Genomic DNA, 24,166 nt, shown 5'->3' with positions numbered 1-24,166 from the left:
TTCATCCACTAAAGTCCTGTCAGAACCTTCATCCAAGAGATGGAAAGGGGAGTGGTCCTTCCTGGCTGTTAGCTGTACTGCCCAGCTCTGTGCAGAACAGAGATTACTACAAGATTTCTTTCAACACCCTCCCAGGTTCAACACATCCACACTCCTCCCAAGGGCTCTGAATGTCTTCATTGTAGAATTAAGTCCACATGCACTTCCCCCTCCAGAGGAACCAAGACTAGCTGTACTCCATGGATCAGAGCTCCTGGATGACCGGCATGCTCTGTAGTTTTGGCTAGGAAAAAGCTCTGTGATTTCATTTCAAAGGGTTCTTAGGCCTACTAACTTCTGAAAGGCCACTCACTCGCTACATGGAGCTCTCCTGTGCTCTCAGCTGGGCACTAAGGGCTAGCCTGCCTTCAGGGAGTGACACACCAGGAGCCAAAGCAATGTTACCTTGCACTGGATGAAGGGCCGGAGGAGCACAAAGATGGGGATCCGCGTCCGCACGATGAAGTCGAGGAAATCCCACAGGGCCAGCCCGCCCACCTTGCGCAGCGCCATCTCCTTCACTTGCAGGCTCAGCCAGTACCACTGGCTGTCCAGCTGGCGTTCAAAGCAAACAAGGATCACCTTCAGGGCTACAGGGGAACACACACCAGCAAAGGGCAGTCAGACATTGTAGGGGCCTGAGTGAATATATGTATTGTAAATATATGTATGGCAGTGAAAGATCTCTGCATTGTATTAGTGACCCTGCCCTGATTCTAGTTATTGTAAATGGGCTGCAGCTGTGATGTCCTTGATTGGGCAGCAGCTGTAGCCCATGGAGGTAGCTGGGATTAAAGGGGGCGGGGTGGTCAGGGAGAGCCTTGGAGAGGAGCCCTGACTGAGAAGCAGCAACACCACTGCTGTGAAGATCTGCTGTGAGAAAACCACCCAGAAGGTATGAGACCCTGGAAATATGATATACAAGAATATGAATACAACATCTGGTGGCCCCGACGTGATAAAGAACACGCAGTCAAGCATCGAAAGAAGGTATGGAACCCCTTGACATCATAGAAAATAGGACAGTCGAGAGCTGTGGCAGCCTGAGAGCTGGGACTCTAGAATATAGTATGGCCTTTGAATCAAGGAGCTGTAACAGCAGAGAGCTGTAAGACTATGGCCTTTGAGGAAAAGAGCCTGGGAACATCTAGGGATTTGTATGTATTCAAGACAGCCGAGAGCTGTGGCAGCCTGAGAGCTGGGACAGATATGTATATTGTAACTGTGTAATTGAAAAATTGTTAAAAGAAAAGGGGGAAATATATGTATTTCCCTGAGTAAATATATGTATGGCAGTAAAAGATCTCTGCATTGTATTAGTGACCCTGCCGTGATTCTAGTTATTGTAAATGGGCTGCAGCTGTGATGTCCTTGATTGGGCAGCAGCTGTAGCCCATGGAGGTAGCTGGGATTAAAGGGGGTGGGGTGGTCAGGGAGAGCCTTGGAGAGGAGCCCTGACTGAGAAGCAACAACACCACTGCTGTGAAGAGCTGCCATGAGAAAACCACCCAGAAGGTATGAGAACCTGGAAATATGATATACAACAATATGAATACAACGTCTGGTGGCCCCGATGTGATAAAGAACATGCAGTCAAGCATCGAAAGAAGGTATGGAACCCCTTGACATCATAGAAAATAGGACAGTCGAGAGCTCTGGCAGCCTGAGAGCTGGGACTCTAGAATATAGTATGGCCTTTGAATCAAGGAGCTGTAACAGCAGAGGGCTGTAAGACTATGGCCTTTGAGGAAAAGAGCCTGGGAACATCTAGGGATTTGTATGTATTCGAGACAGCCGAGAGCTGTGGCAGCCTGAGAGCTGGGACAGATATGTATATTGTAACTGTGTAATTGGAAAAATTGTTAAAAGAAAAGGGGGAAATGTAGGGGCCTGAGTAAATATATGTATTGTAAATATATGAATGGCAGTAAAAGATCTCTGCATTGTATTAGTGACCCTGCCCTGATTCTAGTTATTGTAAATGGGCTGCAGCTGTGATGTCCTTGATTGGGCAGCAGCTGTAGCCCATGGAGGTAGCTGGGATTAAAGGGGGTGGGGTGGTCAGGGAGAGCCTTGGAGAGGAGCCCTGACTGAGAAGCAACAACGCCACTGCTGTGAAGATCTGCTGTGAGAAAACCACCCAGAAGGTATGAGACTCTGGGAATATGATATACAACACTATGAATACAACAAGACATGTCACCAGTGTCCCCCATAGCATTGGGGCAGGACAGGGGGGCCACAGTGAGCATGAACCCACACGGGCGTGCTTTGCCTGCACGCCTCAGAGTCACAACTGGCTTCTCCATCGCTCTCCAAACATGGCAGGGAAGGAGCAAGCAGCCTTCTAGTAGTAAGGACCTCAGGATCAGGACTGGCAGTCCCATTCAAGAGAAAATTTTCTACTTCATACCTAACTTCCTCTATATTTTCTTGCTCTGGTGTTCCCTCTCCCTTCCCTGCAGAGTTATTTTGTCTTTTCAGAATCAGATATTTTGAAAGCAGCTCAGAGGAGGAATACAGCCCTGGCTGATCAGACAACTTCAAAAACCTTGACCAAGCATATCCACACAACAGTGAGCACAATAATTGCAGATGATTTATAGGGTGATGACAAGAACCTTTCTAGCAGGGCAGCTGCATGAGTCATGGCCACACTGCAATTTAAATACAAATATGGTCCAGTAAACCAAGGGCAGTAATTCACAAGAGCAAGAGCATGGCATTACAAATGGGGATGAACAGCAATCAAGTTCAGAACAATGCTCTGCATTAAAGTGGGCAGTGATTAACACTTGGCTCACAGGAGAAACAAGGAATCTCCCCCTTTCCATGCTCCCCTGGTCTGGCAAAAACAGCAAGGCCTGTGAATTGTTGGGGGGAAGTTGACTACTCCATTTTTCTTAATGGGATGGCCAAGACTTCTCAGCCACTACACATCTGTATCATGGCTTGTTTGGGTAGGGGGCTAAATCAGTGGTGAACTGCCAGTTTTTCATCAGATTTACTCAGTTCTTCAGATACAGGTTAACAAAGACCCAAGTATAAATCTTCAGATAAATGCCCTTACAAAACCAGACACAGCGAAGCTGTTTAGACTAAACTGTCCCTGTACAGGCCTGACTGCCCTCAGTGATGCTGCATCTCCAGTTTAATTATTTTTTGGTGCTCTCTGCAGCCTTGAGCACTCCGTGTTAACTCTGTCCCTTGGCAGTGGCGAGCAGGAGCCCTGACTCACCCAGGTAGGCAGCCTGGCTGGTGGATTCCGCCAGCCCCTCCCGGCGCAGGTCCTTGCCCGCGTCCCCGGGGGTGGAGCAGTGGGCGGGGGAGCTCTCCAGCATGAAATTCTTGCTGCGGGAAGTGCTGATGATGCGAGGAGGCAGGAGGATATTGATTACGGTCTGGAGCAGCAGCAGGACCTCAGGCTGCTCCAGCCAGGGGCTGTCTGAGATGCAGTGGGAGGGGAAAGAGAGAGAAAGGTCAGGCTACATCCCATCATAGACACCCAAAAGATCCAGACCCTGTTCAGCTCCAAAATGGGACACATCTCAAATGTCCCCTAAGCCAAAACTCGGTCCCCCACACCTTGTTATGCTGCTTCTCCTCCTGCAAGCAAAGGCAAAGTTTATTTTGGCACAAACACACACAAACACAGAGCTACACAGCACAAAGAAATGTCCCGTTCAGTGGTCCCACTTCCTTCTGGTATGCCCCTCTCCCTTTACTCCTTGCTTTCATTTAGGGATTTACCAGTGAACACCCTCTAGAGCAGAAAGCAAGGAGCAGGACTTGTGCAAGACAAGTGGCATGGATTGGGCAAACTGTGATCCACGGGGGCACACAATTTCTGTGACCTTTGCTCCCCTCTGTGACTTCTGCTACCACAGATTTGTCTCGCCCTGCACTCCAGTTTCAAAAGCAGAGCACATCTGTGTAAGACCTGACACAAGAACCAAGGCACAGCTGAAATAAAGAGAAGAAATAATAACTAATCCCAGTGGGGCTCTTTTCAGTCTCAGACCCAGAGGGCACTTAGCTGACTGACATACTGCCAGTGACAGAAAACCAAATTAAAAAATAAAAATTAAAATAAAATACAGAGAGCAAGGAAAGTGCAAACATCAGTTGTCAGAAAAGGGGGACAAAAATTCTTTTTGTTAAATTAGTCAGACCTTTGCTTCCAGATCCTACTGTGAGCACAAATGGAATCAGTAGGTTTAAAAGCATTCCTTCCCTTCTTTCCTGATTGGTGAATGGGGAGACGACATGGCTTAGGGGGAAATCTTCTTTCAAAGCCTGTGCAGTAATAATAAAAAAGGATTAAACCATTTCATCAGCAGATCACACACACAAGTCACTGCAGGGAGTGATGATCCCTGTTCACACAGCACCACACCAGCCTGGATAACCTGCTTGAATGAGATGCCCTCAGACTGCACTCAGTCAGGAGTGAAGTGAATTCACAGGGTAGCACAGGGATCACCTGCTCGTGTCATAGCCAAACATCAGCAGCCTGCACTCCTAACTCCCAGTTCTCATTCACAGAATCACGTGTATCCCACAGGAGTCAGCTGAGTGCCAGTCCTGAGCTCTGCACTGCTCTGAGTGGTACCAGGATCTGACACGGAGAATAAAAAAGGAACAGAGGAAACTGCACAAATGACATTATCTAACTATTCTCCTGCCCGAACATGGAGGCTATTCCCAAAACACATTTTCATTCTGCCTCACTTTGTGCTGCCCTGTCATCCTCCCTGAGACAAAGAATGAACTCCTGAAAAATAAACAAAATGCATGTTTACTTCTTGACACACAGTCAAGCTTAGAGTGAAAGGTCTTTCACCTTCCTTCAGAGGAGGTAATTCAGATGGCTGTCTCTGGAACCTTTGCTCATTTACAACATCCCATTTGCTGCAGACTTAGCTGTGAAATGCAACTCAACCTCGCACACCTGGGCTGAGAAATTCTAGGAGATGTTTTCTGATGGGGTGTGAAGTACTTCTGCTTTGTATTCTGCTGGAATACAACTGGGAATTATGACTTGTGTTTTTCCTGACCTGTTCAATTTTCATTACATTTAAGCCCACAAATGATTGAACAGGGGAAAAGCATAATAAATGTTCCCCATGATTAATAAAAAATATTAATTTGGTATCTATTTTGGGGTTTTAGTAGATAACATTTCACAGCAGGTGAAAGTAGCCTTTGTTTTCATTTGTTTTGATTAAAGAACCATTACCTCAGAGCTGGAAGAAATCTGTTATCCTTCTGTGTCAGTTTGTACCAAAAAGTCCTTTTGTACCTCATGCTGTGAGGGACAGCTTTGTGTGTTGGTCCCTGTAAGCCTTCCTTCCCAAGCCACCCTGCTGCTCAGAAATACCTGCCTAAGTATTCAACTGGATGTACCAATGCACATTTTAAAATGCAAGCTGGAGCTAGATAAGGAAATTTGTCACTTCTTTGGTCACCATTCAGACTAATTTCATGCCAGTGGGGAAGGAAAGGGACACTGAGGCAGAAAGACTCTGTAAAAAGTTACAGTGCTGCTATGAGAAAGGAACAGTGGTGAAATTCTCCAAAAAGCCTAGAACTTTTTTCTTTAATTCTAGCAACAAGGATACCATTGTGTCAGCAGCTGAAAAGCCAAGTTGCCCTGCTTTTTGTGCTGGCACACCGTGTGACCAGCTCAGCTAAGAGCAGAAGAGCACAAACCCCACTCTCAGTTACACACATGGTCCCACAGGAAGACAGGAAGGGATGTGACCCAAGCCAAGGCCCATCCTCCTGTGGCAGAAGGATTCTAACTCCTCAGATCCTGCAGAGAATCCTGACCTGCTTGTCAGAGCCTTACACAGCATCCATCAGCCAAACTCCCTGGGTTTCAATGGCAGAGTTAAGCTGATGGATGCTTGCTGTGGCCTTGGCCCCAACAGATGGGTTCTGAGCTCAGTTCAAGCCTTCAGAAAGGAGGGAGAATTTACATGTCGCTTCTCGTTAATTTTTGATGCAGTTCCACAGTTTTTGCCCAGCTTTTGCAGAAAGCAAACAGAGCACTGATGAGTTGGTGCCTCAACCAGAAGCTCTAGAGGCCTGGCCGTGGGCCAGGGCAGACACACCTGTATCTGCAATGCTACAAGCCGGACAACAGCTGTGCTGAAGGGCAGAGGTGGCGAGAGATAAGGGCTGAGATGAAGAAGGGGTAATCCGTCAGCCACACTGGAGGGTCCTACCACTCCCATCACCTGCAATACAAACAGAGCACATCACCACAGCTGCCTGCTTACAGTTTCACCCATGCCATATCCTCCAACGGCAGTGAAATGGAGGTGCCTCTCATTGAGCACTGAGCTGGGGTGGATCTAGCGGGACCAGCCCCCGCAGTGGTCCTGGCAGGAGCTGGGGCCAGTGAGGGGACGGTGTTCTAGCAGGGAAAGAAAGGGAGGGGGAAAGAGGGGAACCAGCATGGATGGGAGGAGTGCACAGGGAACCCGGTACATTTGTAAATGTACCCAGTACCAGCCCTGAATGACCAGCACTGGACTGGTGGAACGGCTAGAGTTGGAGGATATGTCATTTGACAACTGTAACAAATAAAAATCTGTCATCACAGCAAAAAGTCTGCATTGAAAGTGGACATCTTTTCCCTTCCCTTGCTTGAAAAATAATGTCCTAAGTCTGACCCAAGCCAGGTTTTGTACAATGTTCAGATTCCTCTCAAGCACAGCCTGTTTGGGGGAACTCTAAGCATGATTCCTCTCAGCTGACTGTCTGAAGCAGAGTCACCTGCATGTGACCTGCTTGTCTGGAGCTCCTTGAATAATCACCACAGGGAAAACAGCACTTCTGGGAGGGAGTTATTTGTACTGTTTGGGATGTGTCCCTCAGGAGGAATTAAATCACAGGCCTGCATGTGCCTGTTTCTCACCATGACCAGACATATCCAAATGACAGGAACAGGGAGAAGGTACCTGGCCACACCTAAGCTCATGGGAGATGAAAGCATGCTTCTCTTCCAAATTCAGCCTGGGGAAAAAGGCAGTAACCAGTCTTTTGCCAGAAAACCAAAGGACAATTTAGAAGGGAAAGAGTCAGAGCTCCTTCTTTACATCACTATGGATTATCATTGAGATATTTCCCCACTTTTCTGGCTGATTGATTTTTGGGCTTTGGGGTCTACACATGATACACACCATGCAGTCAGTGCTCCCACAGCTCCCAGTGCAATAAGGTAAAATACTTGTAGCAGTAAGTATGTGTTCCTGGCAGCTCTCCCTGGTGTTCCCAGCCAGCAGAATATAAGCAGAATGACTTTATTTCAGCACTACAGAGCTTTCTGCTATTTTTAGAGCACTGGATAATTCTTACTGTGGCCCCCTTGGAGAGCTCGCTGGGGTGATTCAATCTGCCATGCCTGCTTGACAAACTGCAAGGCCATTCCAAACTCCTGCTTGAGCTAGCTGTGTGGCAACCTCCCCATGTAACAACTCTTAAGTAATCTCAGGGCCCGGGTTTGCATTATGGGCTCTGACAGGTTGGAGCTTCCCTGCCCTTGCAGCAATGAGTGCTGAATTGACTTGAAGGACAGGAACCTGGCAAAACCTGACATTGCATTTTAGCTAGTGATCATTGTTTTTAAAGGCCCTCAGAGCACTGGTGAATCCTGAAATGTTTTTGGTAAGCTGCAAGATAAGGTTATAACATTTATGCTCCAAGGAGAAAATGTTATAGAACCCAATAACAGTAAAATTTTAGTGCAGCCTTTCCCCCTTAATTAATATTTTTGCACATGGAATGAAAGCATGCTTGTGTGCCCAAGTGGCTGGAGCTACATGGATATCCAAGTGGGGGCTTGTCCCCAGTGCAACAGCTGCAGAAACACTGCAGTCTACCACTGAACGACCAGGCAAACTCTGTCCATATCACTTGTCTGTTGCAACACTCTCAGGTGTCACTGCCATATTTGCTGAAAAATCCCTTCGCCAGGACTCCTTCTCCTGGGAAGATGAGAAGCCTCAGAGAAAAATGTAAATAATAACTATTTGATTTGCTTCTCCTGTGTTTGGCTGCTTTGGAACGTGGTCTGGACATTGTTTACCAACAGGTGCATGTTTGACTGGTTTCATGTGAATTGCTTTTACTTAATGACCAATCACCGTCAGCTGTGTCAGACTCTGAGGAGTCAATCATGAGTTTTTATTATTCATTCTTGTTAAGCCTTCTGATGTATCCTTTCTCTTTCTTTAGTATAGTTTTAGTATAATAGAATAGAATAAATATAATAATAAATCAGCCTTCTGAGAACATGAAGTCAGATTCCTCATCTCTCACCTCATCCTGGAGACCTCACAAACACCACACTTAGGGGCATAAACTTCACCAAGAGAGTGATCTGAACATTGTACAATGCAAACCTGTACTAGATCAAGCCAGGGACATTACAAACAGTGGAGTCAATTCACCTTGCAAACCCTTCTGACTATGCAGCACCCGCTGGCCTCTGGCAGAGCCACCAGGGCCCTCCCCACTGGGGACGGTAGGTATCCCCAGTGCCCCCTCTCCCCATCTGCCAGGTGTGTGCAGTGTCCACCACCCCACTCTCCAACTTGCAGCCCTCAGCTCTCAGCTCAGTCTGGCAAAGGCCGATCTTCAAAGTGGTGCGTGGGAAGGGATGGAAGAGAAATCGCTCGACCGCTGCTGCCGGTCACGGTATCTCCCCATGCACCACTTCAAAAATGAACCTTCCTGTCTCTGGTGTCACCTGCAGAGTCCCCTCGTGAGGGGTAAAGGGGACAGGCAAAATGACAGGAATGGGAATAAGCTGTCATCTTCAGTCCAGAGAAACCAACAGCAGGGGGGAAGGAAGGTTTAGCAAAGGTTCATGGGGTTGCCGCTCGGCTACTCACCAGATTGACACAGACATTGATCAGAGACCTAAGGTGAGGCAGGAAGGATATGATAGGCTGCCTCTGAAGTGTCAAACAAACCCCTTCAATCAAACTGCTGGCAGGCTCCCACTCAACCTGGCGCCTGCAATACAACAGTAGGTGCCATTAGCCGCGGGCTCCTGCCCCCCACCAGACGCCCAGACACGGCGACGGACACACAGTGACAGACGTGTCACACAGCCACGATGGGTGTCCGGGAGCAGCACGGAGTGCCCGCAGGGAGAGCGCTGGTCCGGAGGGACAGAGGCACAGAGCAGAGACGAGAGACGCGGCACAGCGGGCTGGGGCTGCCCTCACACACCCCTCCTCTCATGGCGGGAGCTGCTCTCACTCCCTGATGCTTCCCTGTCACTGAGGGAGGACACACAGCGGCCTCAGGTGTGCCTGTGTGGAGAAAGGCACAGAGGCACAGAGCAGAGACAAGAGACGCGGCACAGCGGGCTGGGGCTGCCCTCACACCCCGCTCCCCTCACAGCGGCAGCGGGGCAGGAGCTGCAGTTCACTCCATGACGCTTCCCTGCCACTGAGGAGGGAGGCCACACAGCGGTGTGCCTGTGTGGGGAAAGGCACAGAGCAGAGACGAGAGACGCGGCACAGCGGGCTGGGGCTGCCCTCACACCCCGCTCCCCTCACGGCAGGAGCTCAGCTCACTCCCTGGTGCTTCACTGCAGCTGAAGAGGGAGGCCACCCAGGGCTGTGCCTGTGTGGGGAAAGGCCTGCTGTGCCGACACCATGCACTCCATCTCGTGTGCCTCCTGGATGTTCCCGCTGTCAGGAACAAACCCCATCAGCCTGAGTGCCTCTGTGGGATCCTCTGCAGCTCCTCTGGCTGCTCCTCAGTGTCACTCCCAGACACGCTGCCCTAAATGTAAACTGGACCAGCTGTATCATCTTCATCTCTACCTCCTGCAGCACAGGAGGTGAATTCCTTCATCGCAGGACCCTTCATTCCAGGATGCTTTCTTCCCTGACACTGCTTTCCTCACCAAAACGAAATTTATGGATTATGCCAGATGCTGAAAGGATTTCACTTCCTAATCATAAGCATAGGTAACATCAAAGTGGTTCAACCCCTTCATCTCAGGGCCTGACTCTCTGCAGGCATTGTAGTTCACAAGTCAGCAGCTACTGTATTCACTGGACAGAAATACAAAAGGCTGGCACAGCTTGCCAGCTCAAGCCTTAAACAATACCCCAGTCAAGCTCTTCAGGTGACTTCTCAGAGCCACATGGGGAATCAAGTGTTCTCTATGCAAACTCTTCTCCAGACCAAAATAAATCTCACCTTTGGGCATCCACTGTCACTAAATCCCCAGAATAGAGGTTTGTTCTGGTTCTTACACATCCACCGATTACAGCAGGCACTGGGTTTGGAGTGGGATGCCCACAGGAGGCAGTGTGTAAGATTCTGATCCCTGAGTAGCCCAAGGGATGGCTCCTGGGCTCCTGCACTCAGACCCATCCCAAAGAGACTGCTTGACTCAGTGATGCTACCATCTAGTTGCTGCATTTGGTCCGGTAGCTTTGCTGTCCTTTTGTGGACAAAAGGGTAATTTAAGCCAAGCAGAGGTACAGGCATAGAGAGAGAGAATATGAAAGGAATTTTAATTTATGGACGTCCGTTCAGCTTACATGAGGAAGAAAGATCTTCAGGAACAGAAAGCCTTATCTGCCTTTGAGGCAGTAGAAAGTATGAGCGGGGAAAGAAGGAATGAATGAGAAACAGGCAAGACATGGCAAAGACTCAAACCAACAGGACAGAGAAGCACCAAAATTTCTGCCTCTGAATTCCCTAGAAGGGTGGAGTTTCTTGAAGCAGGTTAGCCAAAGAAAAGGATAGTGATGCCAGAAAGAAGATATCACCTCCCTATTATTGTTCCATCTTTTATTCCTACTGGGACATACTTCTGATGTTCTCTAACATGATTTGGCTTCTCAGCTGAGACTGCCAATGAAGTGCCATTCAAGCAGTTGAGGACATGTGCCCATGAGGGTGACCAAGACCAATATGCCTCTTTTTAATCAGATCACCAGAAAATTCACAATTCTGAGTGATTTTATACCACCCAGCACTGGATTTGTACCACTGCCTCCAATCAGGGATGCTCCACAGTCAGTATTTCTTGAAGTTGCCAAAGCCTGTATGTACCATAATGCCACTGTGTGATCTACCAGGCTTCCACTAGGCATGGACCCGAAGCAGCTGATGCAGTTCTTTGCCTTTCACTAGGGAGCAATCAGAATCTACTGCATAGCTCCTGACTATTTTTGTCTTTACAAGTATTGCCATGCTAGAAATACTCTTACTACAGTCTAACTTTAAAAAACTCACAGCAGAAGTTAATTAAAAGGGCAATGAGATGGAAAAAAATCTGAAGACTTCTTTTCAGGAAAGAAAAATGACATTTCTGGAAGTTCTCTCTTTAGCTCTTAATAACCACACTGCTACCAGAAGACACCACAAAAACATCAACATAAACACACTTACAGAGATAAAAACACCTGTAATTCTCTGGTATGTTGTAAAGGCTCACTGCAACACGACAGCAGATGACGTACCCACACTTCAAGGCTTGCAACATCAGAAACGGACCCCAGAGGGTTTCCGGACCACCTGCTCACCTCAGCGTTGGCATCTTGTGAATTTTATTGAACATACGATCCAATCTCTTTAGGATGAGGATCAGGGCAGGCCTCACCGCCTCGGCTGTCCAGTCGGTGATGGGCAGCATCTCCATGATGTAGCGCCGGAGCCCGCGGCTCTCCATGGTCTGCGTGTCGTAAGGAGCCAGCTTCAGCAGGGAGTGGGCGATTTCTGCCAGCCTGAAACCAAGGGCATTGGGAGAAAATGTGAATACAACCTGCATTTCTGTGCCCATTCTTTTGCCTCTTTCCTGGGAAGGTCAGGATTCAATAGTGAGATGGTATTTCTCGTTGGGACTCAGATATTTATTAGTTCTTACCTATGTTACAGCCTCACAAACTGTGACTCCCACAGTACTTCTCTCTAACAAACTAACAATGGAGCCCCATCTCCTTCTCTACAAGGCCTTTTAAGGATAAACCGTCCATTTAAGAAATGACACCTAAATTATTTTTACTTTTAACCCAATAATCAACCACCCATGCCTGCAATGCTGATTTTTTTTATCCAGTTACACAATACTACCCAAACATAAAAGAAGGTGAAGAAGGACCAGACTCTACAGGAATGTGCCCCTTGTTGACAGAGTGACAAAACTATCCTATGTCCCCTCAAAAAAGAAAGAACCCCTGAAGTTTCTCTCCTGGATTAGGTGAAAAAGGCATCTCATAGGCCTGAAGAACTTCACCTCAAACTTAAGGATAGGAGCAAAAATTGGGCAGGAGCCAAAAAGTCCCTCTGAGCAATTTACTAGAAAAAGAAGAGAACAAAGAAACTAATGGCTTTCGTGAGGTGTTTTACCAGGAGCAAGAACCTCTTGCACCTGGATTTTTCTCTGTAAGGAGTTTGTTATTTTGTCTTTTATTAAAACATTTTATTTCCAACACTGCAATAGAAGCCATCCTGCTGATTTTATGCCTCCAAAGGTAGCTGAACTATCTTGGGTGAAAAATAGACCTCCAAGAGCTTATGAGACCTTGCTCAAAGAAGCTCCTATTACTAGCCTCCACCCTAAACCTCCATCTTGCTTTATATATATTACTGTATTCTAAAGCCTTAAACTCATACAGTTTCCACCATGTGATGTTACACACTTCTATTCAAACTCCACACCCACAATCCCAGTTCTGTCATTCAATTTTGGAAGCCTTCTCCACAGTTTCAGGTCAAATGCAGTGTTCTTTTGGGGGTCAGTGTCAGCACAGAAAGTTTAAAATTCTCAGCATCCAGGGTTCCAACATTTCTACACATGTGCCAATGAACTAACATATAAATCTTCATGAGCCTAATGAAAAGAAAATGGTGCAAAAGTCAAATGTGCTGCTAATTTAACTCTCAGATCTGATACCACAGTTCTGGTCTGTTAAGACTGTTTTGCTGGAATCACTGTTTATATTTAAGAATTCATGAATGGTCTAAATATGACTTTTACATTGACATTAAATGCACCAAGGGAACATCAGGAATCACAGATTTGGGTAGCTAAAACCAGAGTATCTGTGCTAGCAGTAAGACTACAACAATGCAAATGTCTGTGAAACACAGACCTGACATCACCTGTTTGTCAGTTAATGAGTGATTTGGTTTTGTTCTGTGCTTGTTTTTCAGCATTACCATTACTTTAGGAAGTGTCACTGTGCGATTTTCAGGTGTTAAGTTTTAAAAATAAAGTGTCCATAGGTTTACACAACATGTCCCTTGTAGGACTGCTCCCTGCAGTTTTTATTTGTTTCTCCTACAGATTGTGTTGCTGTTGCTTTTTCCACTATCCCAGATGGCATTGCCAATGGCATTTTTTTGTATTCACTGTGAAATATCATGGCAGCATTTGACTTACATTTGCAGTTTGACAAAAATCTGCTGAAATACTTGGATGTTTGTGGTAACCAAAGACCAGAAATAAACCATGAAACATCAACAGACTTTGTATTGGATGATTACAGTACAATCCTATCCATATTGTGGGGGCATTTCTGAAATGCATCCAAGTAATGGAACATATTTCTATTCTCTTTATAATCTGCCTAGTAATATCAAGGGCAACAAGTTCCTCAGATTAACCAAAACTGGTAGAAAATTCGGTTTTATCCAGTATTTCTTTATTATTTCTTTTTTTAAACTGCTTTGTCCTACTATGAAGTAGGTCTGCTTTCTTAAGGGCTGTGAAATTTAAATTATCATATAATTAAGCTTCTTGCCAGCAATACAATACCAGTTCCATGCAATGACATATAAAAACTTCCTTATGCATTATAAAGTGTGAGATCCATTTCATCCAACTTGAAACATCAATCTCAATTAATCTGCTAGCTCCTTCCTAGCAGAAACAAGTAACCTGGGAAATTTTTATCTTCCTGAAATACTGGGGTAAACAGTTGGATGTGCATCTTCCTTTCTACTAGGTGCAAAAAGATTTTTATGACTTTTGCACACTAAACATTTGACTTTTAAATGGCTAAAATTGGTGAGATGAATCCTGTCTGAAGTGGCCACCATATTATCCTGTTTTCTGAAGCCTCTGAAATGGCACCTGCCAGTCTCCCAAGACCATGAGTGTCACATCACATCCTGATCAATCTGCTCTCCATGTAGAACTGTGTTTGTTCTACAGTGGTTAAATCCTGTCAGTCATGTCACTGATACTTACGAATTTATGTAAGGATTGAGATACGTTGCTTTTATTTAGAGATAATGATGATTAAGCATTTTAGGTCACAACCCTGACAAAGCAGCTATTTCCAGTACTTTCTAGGAGACCTAAAGGAGTCAGAGCACAACTCATTATCTGCTGTAAATCAATGTCAGCTTTACTGCTGAAACCTCTGACCATGAGAGTCAGAGGTTTTCTCTCTTGAAAAGAGAGCAGCATTTGCCAGCTGCTAGTGTAAATGAAAAACTGACAAAATAATCAGATCCATTCTCTCTTGTCCCAGTTATTGCTTCCCAGCAGCAATTTATGTTATTTTGTGTTTACCATGAACAGCAAACTCAGACTCAGACCCCAAGTGCCAGGAGGCTCTACCCCAGATTTCTTCCAGGTCAGCACCACGTGAAACCATTTGCAGTGAGCATCCAACCTGTAAGCTGGACTCGGTGCAGCACTTCAGGAAAAGACTTGTGCATCTGCTGCATCACATGCTGAGGTGCTGGGCTGTAAATGCCCTCTGTCCCATCCTTCCTGGTATTTCAGGCACTTAGAAAATGGCTGTTGTGCCTTTCTTGCTTATGAGCTGTTGGCTCTGATGCACAGTGCCACTGGAGAGGATAAATGTTGTATTCAAGCAGGTGGGCAGCTTCCCCAGCCCTTGCCCTGCACAGACAGATTTATCTTGTCCTGATGCATCAGAGGGAGCTGTTTCAGGTGGGGGTCAGAATGGGACCAGAGGAAATTTTAAGAAACCTTCTTTATACACAAGCAGCATCAGTACAATCTAAGGAACATCCAAAACAGCCTCTGCATGTTTCAGACAAAAGCATGCACCTACACAACCAAAAAGTGGTTCCATCTGTTATTATGAGAAAGAAAGAGCTGAATGAAAGGAATGCCCCTGAAATGAACAAGTAAAAGCAGAATGCCTGTGGAATACCTCATGTGGGACTTCACATCCAGCAGCTCCAGAGAAGTCACTCGGGGCTCACCAGCCAGATTCTGCAAAATCTTCAGCCTGGGGCCGCAGTGCTTGTAGAACTCTGTGCAGATATTCAGCAACGACTCCCGGGGTCTCCTGAACTCCTCCCTGGCAATTCTTTCATCCAGCTCCTCTCGGGGAAGGCCCTGGCCCTCCTCCATTAGGTGAAGGTTCTCCCTGGAGGATACAAAGTAAGACACAGTATTTATTATATGCTGTGGATCATCAGGGACAGATTACAACCACCTCTTCATCTTCTTTTTGAAACAGATGCTTTCCTCTGCAATTGAAAGAAAGGTAGTTGCATCTGCAATTGAGAAACAAAAAAAGGGAAGTTATAATCTTCCAAGCCTTGCTAAAAATGTAAATATTTTCTGTATCAACTATCTTTTGATACCTTCCCTGACAAAAGGCTGCCTGTCACAGCAACCGTGTGTGGGAATGTTCCATCACACATCAGGGGAGACTGGGATAAAATTTTACTGTACCTGATAAAGTGCAGTTTGGCTCCCTGTTCTGGGTACCTGGGAAAACAGAAACAGTGAGGTTGCAAACAGCAACTTAGTAATGCCTAAACTTGCCTTTCTAAAAGAAAGTGACACTGTTCTAGCCCAGGGGTTTGTGCACCATGGTCAGGATGGTATCTTGTGCCACTGGAACAATGCCTACACTGATCACACTGAATTGCCTTTATCTCCCAACTTCCATCAAAAAAAACATATTCCTAGAGTTAACAGCCTTATTCTGAAAGGAAAAATCCAGGCTTGAAAACCATCGCTCTCTTTCAAGTGATTCCTCTTACTGATTTTCACCCCAGTGCTCAATCTCTTTCACGAAAGCAGAGCTCACCAAATGAAAATAATACCTCAGAGTGTTTTTTTGTTTTATTGTAATTTTCTCTCGTTACTTCTTTTTGAGAAAGCATTAACAGGCCCTGCACCACTTGGCCACCATGTCCAAGGCTTGAACAGTAATCATTCTAACATTGTGAGAATCCTGCTGTTGCTAGCAATGATAACAGAAGAAACAAGTGCAGGAAACCTAGAGCAGTGCAAAAATATTGTGGATCAGACACTGAACATCTGATAATGAGAAAAATCTGGAAATGTAAGTCAAGATGCCTGAGTCTCACTGCACTGGGAATGTCTACATTGTCTGTCAGCAGATACATTTTAACTGCTCTCCAAAATCAGCAGATAGATAATAAAATACTATTTTCCATTACACCTTTTTCTCCTTAGAGTGAGCAATCTTGCAAATGAAGTAAATGGCATACAAATGGAAGTAAATGGCCCACTTCATACTTCAGCATGTCTGGTTTATCTGCTGGCTTGTCATGTCTGGAGTTTATCTGCTTCTCAGATCAGGGATTGAAAGTCAAAGCCATGTTTTAACCATGACTGAATAGAACAGACTCATGCCAGGAGTTACCAACCAAGATGTGTACACATTTATAAACTGACATAATAGCCCTTGGATGATCCATGCAGAAATTGATTTCTAAATCCCTTGAATTCAAAAAAAGAGAAAAAAAAAGATAGGTAATAACTTGGAAAACTCCAGAAGAACAGCTACCCCAGCTTTTGCTAGGCTGCAATTCCCCTTCCAGCACAAACATTCAGATTTTTTAGCCTGGCCAGGAGAAAGCAGGGATGCCTGCTGCAAAAAAACCAACTTGACAATCCCAAATGTTTGTGGGGGATTAAGCCCTTCCTCCCCAAGTAAATTGTCAGTGGCCTTGTCTATTTTGCAGCAGGCTAACTGGAATGGCCACTATTGCCAAGGATCAAAATTACAGTTCACTGGTGCCATGTCCTTCTTTGCTTCCTTCTTCTGTGAGAAAGTTCTTTGGTGTTTTGTTTTGTTGGGGTTGGGGTTTTTCTAAGAAGGACAAGAATATTTCCAGGCCTTACTTTGACTTCTCTCAAACTCTCAGCTATCCCTCCTGTGCTACCTATAACTGCAAAAAATCCCCAGACCAATGTGGAGGAAAGAGATCACAGGAATGTACAAGGAAATGGGAAAGGGAACAAAAGAAAACTAGAGGAGGTGCCAGTGTCTGAGAACCTCAGCTGATGGGCAATTTGAGTTTGTACAGGTGTTCAGCCCCTTGGAACAAAGTCAGAAGGATCTGACCCTTCTGCTGGCCAAGCATGCTCTGCCCACAGGTCACTCTGACACTGGACTCAGCAGGAAGCAAAGCAGAGAGTGAGAGAGCTTCAGCAATATAGTTCCAGGGGGCTGAAAGGGGAATGAATCATTTAGGATGTGTGTCCTCCATTTTGATACTCTGGTCTTCTGTTGTTTCAAACTAAAAATCCTAGTCTTGGCTGTTTTGGTTATCATCAGAAATGCAGTCCTGGGGAATGTGCTCTTTGGATGTGAGTGTTTTCTCCCACAGTACAGTACCCAGAGCACTCCCTCAAGCTGTCTGAGATATTACCTTACTAAAAAAATCAAACAGAACAAACAAAACTGTTTCAGAAAATGAAAAAAAGAAAGAAAAGCCTTACCTGGTGTTCACACCTGCTGACATGGTGTGGTTTGCTGTTGTGGTCCCTTTATGGCCTTGGTCACATCGACTCATCTGTGGGGCTGTCATAGGCCTGGCAGGGAGAAGGAGAACAGCACACTGCACATTAAATCTAACAAACACAGAAATTCTGCTTTTCCTCTGAGAACATGCACCAATCAAGCCTGAAAAACTCAAGCTAAGCTGCGTGTTGTGGCCTCCTGGGCACTCCCTGTCCCTGCACAGACAAGCAAATGCAGGCTCAGCCCCTTGGCCCACGGGTGTTACCTGGTGAGAACTTCCACACTGTACAGGAGGGCCTGCAAAGAGGTGGCCAGGGCACCCATGGAAGCAATCTCCTCACGAGCTGCTGTCCCCGTGTCCACCTGAGACGTCTGGCGCTTCAGCTTCTGCAGGTAACAGGGAACCAGGGCTTCCAGGACCATCAGCATCTGCAGGCTGGGAAAATTACAATATTGGTCTGTTTTATCTTGCCATGCCTGAACTCACATTAGGTAGAGGCTTAGGTTTCTATCTGAAGTCCCTAGATCTGCAATTAGGCAATGATTTTATTGCTTCTCATTAGAAGTCATGAACCAAAGCAAATTGGATTAGGAACTTCAGGGGGAAACCAGATGATGCATGAAACAATAATAACAATAATGATAATAATAACAACAATAACAACAACAATACTACTACTACTAAAAACTCCCTGGACTTTCAGGTATCTTCCAAATATGTCCTCCATTTGCTAACAAGTATTTTCCCTTCCAAAGACTCTTTTCTTCCCAGATTCCCTCTTGCAAACTAACAGATGTACTTTGGAGCTGGTGCTACCCCTAGGAGGGGGTAACAGGCAGAGGCTTGGCCTCAGAGAAGCCCCACACTTGGAATCCTTTATTCTCTGCCTTCAGCCTTGCTTTCACATACTATAGGCAGCTTTTATGCCTTTTCCGAGTGTGCACAAATCAAGACAACAGATTTTCACCTTCTGAATGACTCAGGAGCATAAGCCACCACTGTCACACACAGCTTGATGGCTTCACTGATGGAGAAGGTCAGATCTTCATTCCCATAGCAGAAGTCTGAGGGAGTAAAGCAATATGAGAGGATTATCACACAATCACACTAAGTATGAAAGGAGCTAACACATTTCCTTTGCCCCCTCTCCTCTTGCTTGCTTTTCATGTTAACAATGCCCAATAGGCTTTTGGACAGATAAAAATCTGTCTCTGTGAAAGAAACAAATGCTGCACTCCTACCTGAACCCTACTGCCCAGAACTCAGTGAGTGAAACAACTCTGAGCAGGTCACCTGCTGCTGAGCAAAATGCCTGCAGAGTCCTGTTTCAAACATCACCCATCAAAAGCTAAGTCTTCAGCTCATATATGGCAAGGACACATGTCAAATTAATGATAATTTTTATGCTTCCTATGCTTTTTATTAGATGTTCCAACCACACAAAAAGTGATGCTGATGCACCACTGAAGGCAGAAGGCAGTTTTACTTCTCAAAAATCAATCCCCTTTTATACTCATAGCCACATGGGAGCCAGCACAGAAGTGACTCTGTTTTGCTAGTGATTTCAGAAAAAGGTTTCAAAAGCATTTAAGTTACATACTACAAATACCACTTTGGGCATAATTAGTTTTGGGCACTAAGAACCTGGAAAGAATAATATTTGTACAAGAAAAATATTTTTAATAGAACAATAGTCCTGTTTTCAGAAGTGACTTTGGGCAGGAACTCAAGTCAAAGTTAAGGTCCTAAAACATGTAAATAATAATTCTTATCTTCATATGGAAGATACCAGACACACAACATACTCATCTACAGTCTCATCATCAACTCATACTTGAGAATTTTCAGAGATGTTTTTAATTGTCCAGAAACAATTAAAGAAACCTCCAAGATTTTATACAAAAGTTTGGTACAATCAACAAAGAGGAAGAAATATCTTCTGTTTCTGTACTACTTTATATTAAAACTTTCTATATCATAAAATCCCACTTTATTACAAAGCTTTAACTCCAAGGCCAGACAGGCTTCACAGTGCATCAAGATAACCAGTATTTAAGAGCAGTGCAAATTTGGAAAACAAGTTGAAGATCCTTATAAAAATCACAAAGCAGCCAAATTCTTAAATGCAGCATTGCATGGATAACTATCAAGAGACAGAATGTCCTGGATACACCATAGAGCCATAAATATTCTGCTTTATGATAAATCAACAGCCTCCCCAGGAGCTCAGCACTGCTGGATGTCTGAATTGTATCCATCATCCTCCACCAGTCACAGTCTGCCCACAGGAGAGGATGCTTCTGTTTCCTGTCCATGTGGAGCAGAGGATGACACTGATCTTATCAGCATAATACATTTTATCAGGCATCTTCATTCTTCACTCACACATGTTAAAATTCAAAATGCCAGAGGCTAGTCTCAGACTAGAAGGCTTGAAGCAGGAAAAATAGTTTTGCAATAAAATTAATTAATAATTGCCCTCCTGCAGAAAATATCAAAAGGATGATGGTGATAAAGCCAATCTTAAAAGCCCCATGAGGCACAGGAGACAGAAAGGACATTGCTAAAGAAGAGAAGGGCTCCGAAGAAATCATGCTGCACCAAATGTCTGTTGAATTAATAAACAATAAAACAGAATTACTGAATACAGGATGCTTCACTATTACCTAATGACTTCAGAGGCTTTTCTGCTTTCACCAGCTCTAAGATGTCCAAAATGTCTGGAGTCTCTCCCTCCAAAGACTGCAGCAGGTCAAACAGGCACTGAGCTGACACTCCTTTGCTGGTTCCATTGTTTGTAACATCCTGTTCGAACAAGAGACATTCATGTCATCCCAGCAGGAATGTTTATCTGGAGGTGTGGACAACCTTTGGTTCTGACAAAGGGTCCACATGGAGTTCAGGAACTCACTGCTTTCAACCAGTGAGCCTTGCCTGACTCAACAGACTGATGCTACTGCACACAGATCTTTGCTGCCCTGTGAAGGACAAAGATAGGTGTGCTGACTTCAAATTAAGATCCCATTAACATGCCTAAAATGTTAGAACATTATTAATGAATATTTCAAAACACGACTAATCTAGTCTTAGACTTCACATGTACTAAAATCTTGGTATTAAGCCTTTAATTCCTATTGCTGGATTCTCAGAACAGATTTGCATTTAAAGAGTCATAAGCCATTATAACTCTTTAAGTGTTATGGATATATTTTCTGAAAAATAATTTTGTTAAGATTTTTTTTCTTCTAAGAAGCTGAGAAGCTTCAGAAGAAAAGAAAAACAATAATGATCTGCTACTGTAGAATGCAACAGGTGCATCTTTGATTGGTCCATGTGAGTTGTTTCTACTTAATGACCAATCACAAGTCCAGCTGTGTTGAGACTCTGGTGAGTCACAAGATTTTATTATCATTCCATTCCTTTCTTTGCTAGCCTTCTGATGAAATCCTTTACTTCCGTTCTTTTAGTATAGTTTTAATCTATCATTATCTTCTAATCTATCATAAAATAATAAATCAGCCTTCTGAAACATGGACTCAAGATTCTCATCTCTTCCCTTGTCCTGAGACCCCTGCAAACACCACTCCATTTAAATAGCCATGTAAGTCCTTTTATAATACATTTATCCATAGAAATTTAAAGTGAGACCACATTTACTGGCCTGGACACCAGCAGCCTGCCATCTCAGCACCCTGCTCCATCAAGTGATGCACAGAAGCGTGCAGAAATAAATCTGGACCTGGTTCTGTGCATCACTGAGTGCTCTCTGACCTCTGATGGGGGCTGGCTGCACTCACAGGCTTCCTCCCAGACAGGAGGGTGGCTGTGACTCACAGGGAACTCCAGGAGAGGGGCCACGCTGGCAAAGAGCTGCAGGATGAAGGGCTTGCGGTGCAGGACGTAGAACTGGCGGCACGCGAACTCGATGGCCTGGCGCAGCTGCGGGTTGCTCTCGTAGTCAGAGTACACCTGGGCACATGGGAAAGCACATGGAGGCTCTGCTCCAACTCTGCACCTCCTGAGCCCAGATTCAATCAATTACAGCACTGGCGTTCCTGACAGGTTTGTCTAACACACTGTTAAGGATGGAGACTGGACCACCCCTCCCTGGCAATGCATTTCATGGTGTCTTAGGGTACAAGATGTGCCTGGGGCTGTGTGTTCTATCACCATCCCTTAGAGGTGGGGCAGTTCTCTTCTGTTCATTGGGCAGTTTTCTTTATCTCTTCTACAACCAATCCTCCCTCCAGGAGATCTCTGCTGTTCATGGGCCAGTGAGTGTCCCTGCATGGCTGATAAAATTCCATCATCCCATGGGGAGATGCTCTGCCCAGGGGAGCAGCCAAGCATTCCTACCTGGATACAATCTGAGGTTTGGAACACCACAGCAGCCTTTGCCCACTGCATTCCCAGAGGAGCAGCTTTCTGCTGCCCTGCATTCCCAGAGGAGCAGCTTTCTCCTCCCCTGCATTCCCAGAGGAGCAGCTTTCTCCTCCCCTGCATTCCCAGAGGGAGCCCAGGCCCATCTCCAGCACCCCTGGAGCTTCAGAGGAAATCTCCCCCCTTGTGCAGGATCCCTGCTGCAGCAGAACCACAGCTGGCACTGCAGGAGGGCTGAGCCACCATGGAATGGGACTGTGCCACCACCCTGACACACAGGGGGGCAGCTCCTGCTCTGACTCTGGCAGTGCTGTTTTGTATTACTACATTTTTTTACGTTATTTTTTTTCTTCCCTAATAAAGAACTGTTATTCCTATTCCCACATCTTTGCTTGAGAGCCCCTTTTCTTTGCAATTGCTTTTTTATCTCCCAGGAGTAGTATTTTAATAATTCAGCAGTTGACAATAATTGAGGGTGAGGATAGGAAAGAATTACAAACTAATTTCTCTCAATATGAAGTGATAATGAAGGGAGAATCCTCTGCAGGACTGAATGGTTACTGTTGACAACTTCAAATTATGTTTTTAGACTATTTTATTTCAAATCTCTTGTGTCTCATTAATAAACCCCTGCACTGCTTAGCTGGATCCAATTCATACTTACCTAATCATGGATATCAGACTTTCCAGCTACTACACAGGTTGTTTAGATAGCCAAAGTAAATCACTGGGTCTAATAATTGTTCTCTGTTAACTAAGTGAAAATGAACATGTATAGGGATTCTTCTTTTCTGTATCTGCATTAAAATATTAAATCTCTACTTAGATACTGCCTTTGAGCCCTACAGAAATAATCCTTTTTATGTTTAAAAGAAATATTTTTTATGTTTTATTTTCAGTAGCTGATTTTCAACAGGAAAAGAAAATCAGCTCACTTGATCATCTCTAATTGAAGAGAAACTCCACCTCTGACACTTCCAATATTTGTCATTACTCACAAGAAAAAACATGCAATTTTTCATAAATGTTTTGAGTTATTTTCATACTTAAAAAGTGAATATAATTTAGTTTTAATTAGCAAGTAGTAAATCCAGATATTTCAACTATTTCCCAAACTTCAGCCACCCCTGAAATAAAAACCACGGAGAAATGCCTAAGGGCCAAGAATGGCTCAGAAATTTCACATTTCTGTGTGGAAATACAGAGAAAGGAAAACAGACATTTATTTACTTAACACAATGTAGAACAGAAAATTTAGCAATTTACTCAAGCAGGAAACAGAAAGCTAATTTGGGCCATCCCATTGTTGCCTTCTTGGGGAATCTAAAATCTCTTATGAGGACTCAGCAGATCGAAGTTTCCCTGTTGTCAGTTCCATCATGGAATCACAGGATGGTTGTAAGGGACCTCAAAGCCCATCCAGTTCCACCCTGTGCCATGAGCAAGGACACTTTCCATTATCCCTGAATGCTCCAAGCCCTGTTCAAGCTGGCCTTGAACACTCTCAGGGATGGGGCAGCCACAGCTTCTCTGGGCAACCTTTGCCAGGCTCACGGGGAAGAACTCACGGGAAGTTCTTCTCACGGCAAGAATTCCCTGCCAAGGTGTGACCTGCAGCTGCTCCCCGTCAGCAGGACATGGCAGCATTCCCTGGCATTGCCCCTGGGCATGGCTCACCTGCAGCATGCTGGGCAGCACCCACTGGTAGCCGCTGAGGGAGAAGAGGTGGTTGAAGTGCACGGCCGTGTTGATGACGGTGGCGGCGTACTGCCTGAGCAGGGCGCTGTCCTCGGGGTGCAGGATCAGGGCACCGTTGAACACGTTCAGGAACAGCATGATCTCATCCCCCCACGGGAACTCGCTGGGCATGCCAAGGAACATCTCTTCCAGCAGCTTAATCCACAAGCTTTTCTGAAGGGTGTCTAGACCAAAGAGCTCTTTGCCAGCTGCAGGGGAGAAGAGCAACCAGCAGCAGTCAGCTCTGTCCACCACA

The 24,166-nt window shown here is 45.2% G+C and overlaps 1 protein-coding gene across 12 annotated transcripts in view; it reads right to left on the bottom strand.

The window, feature by feature from the left end:
- The window catches only part of UNC80 (unc-80 homolog, NALCN channel complex subunit), a 127,141-nt gene that overhangs the window by 19,437 nt on the left and 83,538 nt on the right, over positions 1-24,166 (bottom strand). For all 12 annotated transcript variants that reach the window (XM_063162619.1, XM_063162624.1, XM_063162620.1 and 9 more), the window contains 14 exons: positions 23,851-24,119; positions 21,628-21,762; positions 20,460-20,598; positions 18,761-18,857; positions 18,058-18,228; positions 17,771-17,863; positions 15,746-15,781; positions 15,216-15,434; positions 11,607-11,807; positions 8,943-9,066; positions 6,156-6,281; positions 4,212-4,335; positions 3,278-3,484; positions 445-629 (listed from right to left, as the gene is read on the bottom strand). In XM_063162619.1, coding sequence (XP_063018689.1) covers positions 445-629; positions 3,278-3,484; positions 4,212-4,335; positions 6,156-6,281; positions 8,943-9,066; positions 11,607-11,807; positions 15,216-15,434; positions 15,746-15,781; positions 17,771-17,863; positions 18,058-18,228; positions 18,761-18,857; positions 20,460-20,598; positions 21,628-21,762; positions 23,851-24,119 — 2,126 coding nt within the window. The remainder of the gene's footprint in view (positions 1-444; positions 630-3,277; positions 3,485-4,211; positions 4,336-6,155; positions 6,282-8,942; positions 9,067-11,606; positions 11,808-15,215; positions 15,435-15,745; positions 15,782-17,770; positions 17,864-18,057; positions 18,229-18,760; positions 18,858-20,459; positions 20,599-21,627; positions 21,763-23,850; positions 24,120-24,166) is intronic.

The sequence above is a fragment of the Melospiza melodia genome, chromosome 8 (genome assembly GCF_035770615.1).
Source record: "Melospiza melodia melodia isolate bMelMel2 chromosome 8, bMelMel2.pri, whole genome shotgun sequence".
Lineage (NCBI taxonomy): Eukaryota > Metazoa > Chordata > Aves > Passeriformes > Passerellidae > Melospiza > Melospiza melodia.
This window is presented reverse-complemented; position numbering and strand designations above follow the sequence as displayed.